The sequence below is a fragment of the Piliocolobus tephrosceles genome, chromosome 1, assembly GCF_002776525.5.
Source record: "Piliocolobus tephrosceles isolate RC106 chromosome 1, ASM277652v3, whole genome shotgun sequence".
Taxonomy (NCBI): Eukaryota; Metazoa; Chordata; class Mammalia; order Primates; family Cercopithecidae; genus Piliocolobus; species Piliocolobus tephrosceles.
The window spans coordinates 343,688-346,657 of NC_045434.1; the positions used below are offsets into that span (position 1 = coordinate 343,688).

The 2,970-nt window shown below is 47.1% G+C and overlaps 1 protein-coding gene across 1 annotated transcript in view; it reads left to right on the forward strand.

Annotated features, from left to right (window-relative positions):
- The window catches only part of LOC111529654 (olfactory receptor 2Z1-like), a 6,028-nt gene extending 3,368 nt beyond the window's left edge, over positions 1-2,660 (forward strand). The window contains exons 2-3 of the mRNA XM_026449397.1: positions 11-93; positions 1,694-2,660. Coding sequence (XP_026305182.1) covers positions 11-93; positions 1,694-2,660 — 1,050 coding nt within the window. The remainder of the gene's footprint in view (positions 1-10; positions 94-1,693) is intronic.
- Positions 2,661-2,970: the final 310 nt, after the last annotated feature.

Sequence of the window (2,970 nt, forward strand, 5' to 3'; positions counted from 1 at the left end):
AAATCCACAGACTGTACAGCCTTGTCACCGCTCTGATGTGCTGTCCCTCTGTGACACTTGCTGCGCCTCGCACTCTGTCCCGGTGACCCTGTGGTATCCACCAGCTCCATTATTCTCTCATATTCTCGACTCCTTAATACCATACTGGGAAGTTCATTTTATTTCCCTTCAATCCCTCCATTTAAGCCATTTGCCCTCAGACATATGCAGAAATAAAAGCTAAAATTGAAGGCATTCCCTAGGATTCAGGAGTCTGGGACCAGGGTTTCTGCAGAGCTTCCTAGCTCAGGGAACTTGCCAGGTAGACGGGTCTTTACCACGTCTAGCACAACCTCATCCTTGGAGCAGCGTCGTTAATCCTAATTTGTCCCTCATCCTCAGCTCCTAAAACTGCCTTTGGGTGACTTATTTCCTATCATCGCTTACCTCATAATTCCTTGAGATTTGACTTGACCTGAATAAATATAATTTCAGAAGGGAGCCCTTTAGGGGTGCAGATCCCTCCCAAAGGAAACTACTGACCTGGCTTACGTATTCCTAACATGTACTCTATAGATTTATGTTTATAAAGAGGCCCAATCTTTATCAAAAAGTTTATTTTAAAATCTTCTTAATTAACATAATAGGACTCAGCTATCATGAAACTATTGAAATAAAGAGAACAACAGTATGAGAATGAGAATATAGTGTCAAAATTCCAGAAGAGCAAAGGTGCCAAGTCTGGAATTCCTTAGGGCCAAGGTAACAAAAGAATGCGATGCCTGCACAGCTCCACTAGTTAATAAAATGCAGCACGTCAGCAACAGACACGGGCTCTGACCTATTTCTTTTGTTGTTGTTGTTGTTTTAGGTTTTTTTGTTTTTGTTTTTCGGTTTTTTTGAGATGGAGTCTCACTCTGCTGCCCCGGCTGTAGCGCAGTGGGGCGATCTCCGCTCACTGCAAGCTCCGCCTCCTGGGTTCATGCCATTCTCCTGCCTCAGCCTCCTAAGTAGCTGGGACTACAAGCATGTGCCACCATGCCCGGCTAATTTTGTATTTTTGGTAGAGACGGGGTTTCTCCATGTTGGTCAGGCTGGTCTCAAACTGCCAACCTCAGGTGATCCACCCGGCTCAGCCTCCCAAAGTGCTGGGATTATAGGCGTGAGTCACTGTACCCAGCGGCTCTAACCTATTTCTAAAAGAAGTATATCACGTGGATGCTCAAGTAAGGACTTTGAACCACGTAATTCATGTGTTGGTAGATCTAGTCCTCAAGTTAGGCATAAGAATAAATGGTTTTGTTTTCAATATTTTCCTGTGCACATATTTGTTTGTTGAACTGCTAAGAATATTATTAACTATGCATTTTTCAAAAACATGGGAAGTTGTAATGTGCTGTTGTTCTTTTCCTAGCTTTTTGAAACAGAAATTAGATCACTAGTTTTTACACTTTTCTCTTTTCTAGCACACGTATTTTGAGTTATGAGTTTCCCTCTGAGTACTGCTTTGGCTGCACACCATGCTTTTTGTAATAATTTTTCATTGCGAAATAATGTTGACCCTACAAAAAATGTAAAAGGACATTGCAAAGTTCATCAGCTGCCTCTTCACCGACCTTCCTAGTTGTTGCCCTTTTGCTACCTTCTCCCCATCTCCGTCTCTGAATGAATGTATCTGAGCCCCTGGTGAGCCGGTTCGCTTTCCTCTCCACAGTGAGGCTCAGCAGGAGGCAAGCAGAGGGCCTTGGAACCACTTCTCCACCACTGGCTTTGTCCTCACTAGACTTTTCAATGAGAGCCAGATGCACCTGTTCCTCTTCAGCATGGTGGTGTTGGTCTACATCCTCGCCATGGCTGGCAATGCCACCATGGTCCTCCTGATCTGGGCCGATGCCCAGCTCCACAAGCCCATGTACTTCCTCCTCAGCCAGCTGTCCTTCCTGGACATCTTCTTTTCTTCAGTCACTGTCCCCAAGATGATAGTGGCCTTCCTCTTTGATTGGACGAGCATCTCTTTTGGGGGCTGTGGAGCACAAATGTTTTTCTTCATGTTCCTGGGAGCTGCAGAGTGTCTCCTGCTGGCCCTCATGGCCTATGACCGCTATGTAGCCATCTGCAACCCTCTGCGTTACCCAGTGCTTATGAGCCGTCGCGTCTGCCTGCTCATGGTTGTGAGCTCCTGGCTGGGAGGGTCCCTCAATGCCTCCATCCAGACCTCGCTAACCCTGAAGTTCCCCTTCTGTGGTTCACGAAATGTTACCCACTTCTTCTGCGAAGTGCCTTCACTGCTGATGCTGGCCTGTGCAGACACAGAGGCCTATGAGCAGGTGCTCTTTGTGACAGGGGTGGTGGTCCTCTTGGTGCCCATTGCCTTCATCACCACCTCCTACGCCTTCATTTTGGTGGCTGTGCTCCAGATGCGCTCTGTGGAGGGGCGTCAGAAGGCCCTGGCCACCTGTTCCTCCCACTTGACAGTAGTCAACCTCTTCTATGGGCCCCTTGTCTACACCTACATGTTACCTGCATCCTACCACTCTCCTGGCCAGGATGATGTCGTATCTGTCTTCTATACTGTTCTCACACCCTTGCTCAACCCTGTCATCTACAGCCTCAGAAACAAGGAGGTGACTGGGGCAATGAGGAAGGTCATAGGAAAGTGTGGTGTCCATAGGAATGCTTGAGACCCAGGAGAGAGGGCTGGGAGACACATATATGAGATCTGAGTTCACTCATAGGCATTGGGTCTGAAGATAGACAGACATCTATTTCATATGACCTTCCATATCTGGGATGTGTGTATGGCTCCAGGATCCTGTTCTAGGAGGTCCTTTCTGGGATGAGAGGAAGAGTCCCAAATCCACATGCAAGGAAGTGAAATGACTCCCCTCAAGCCACCACACTTCTACTTTTCAGAGAGGTGTCCAGAACATCTGATTCCACTCATCATTCCCCCTGTCCATCTCAACAAACTCTAGTCAGGCTTTTTCTTCA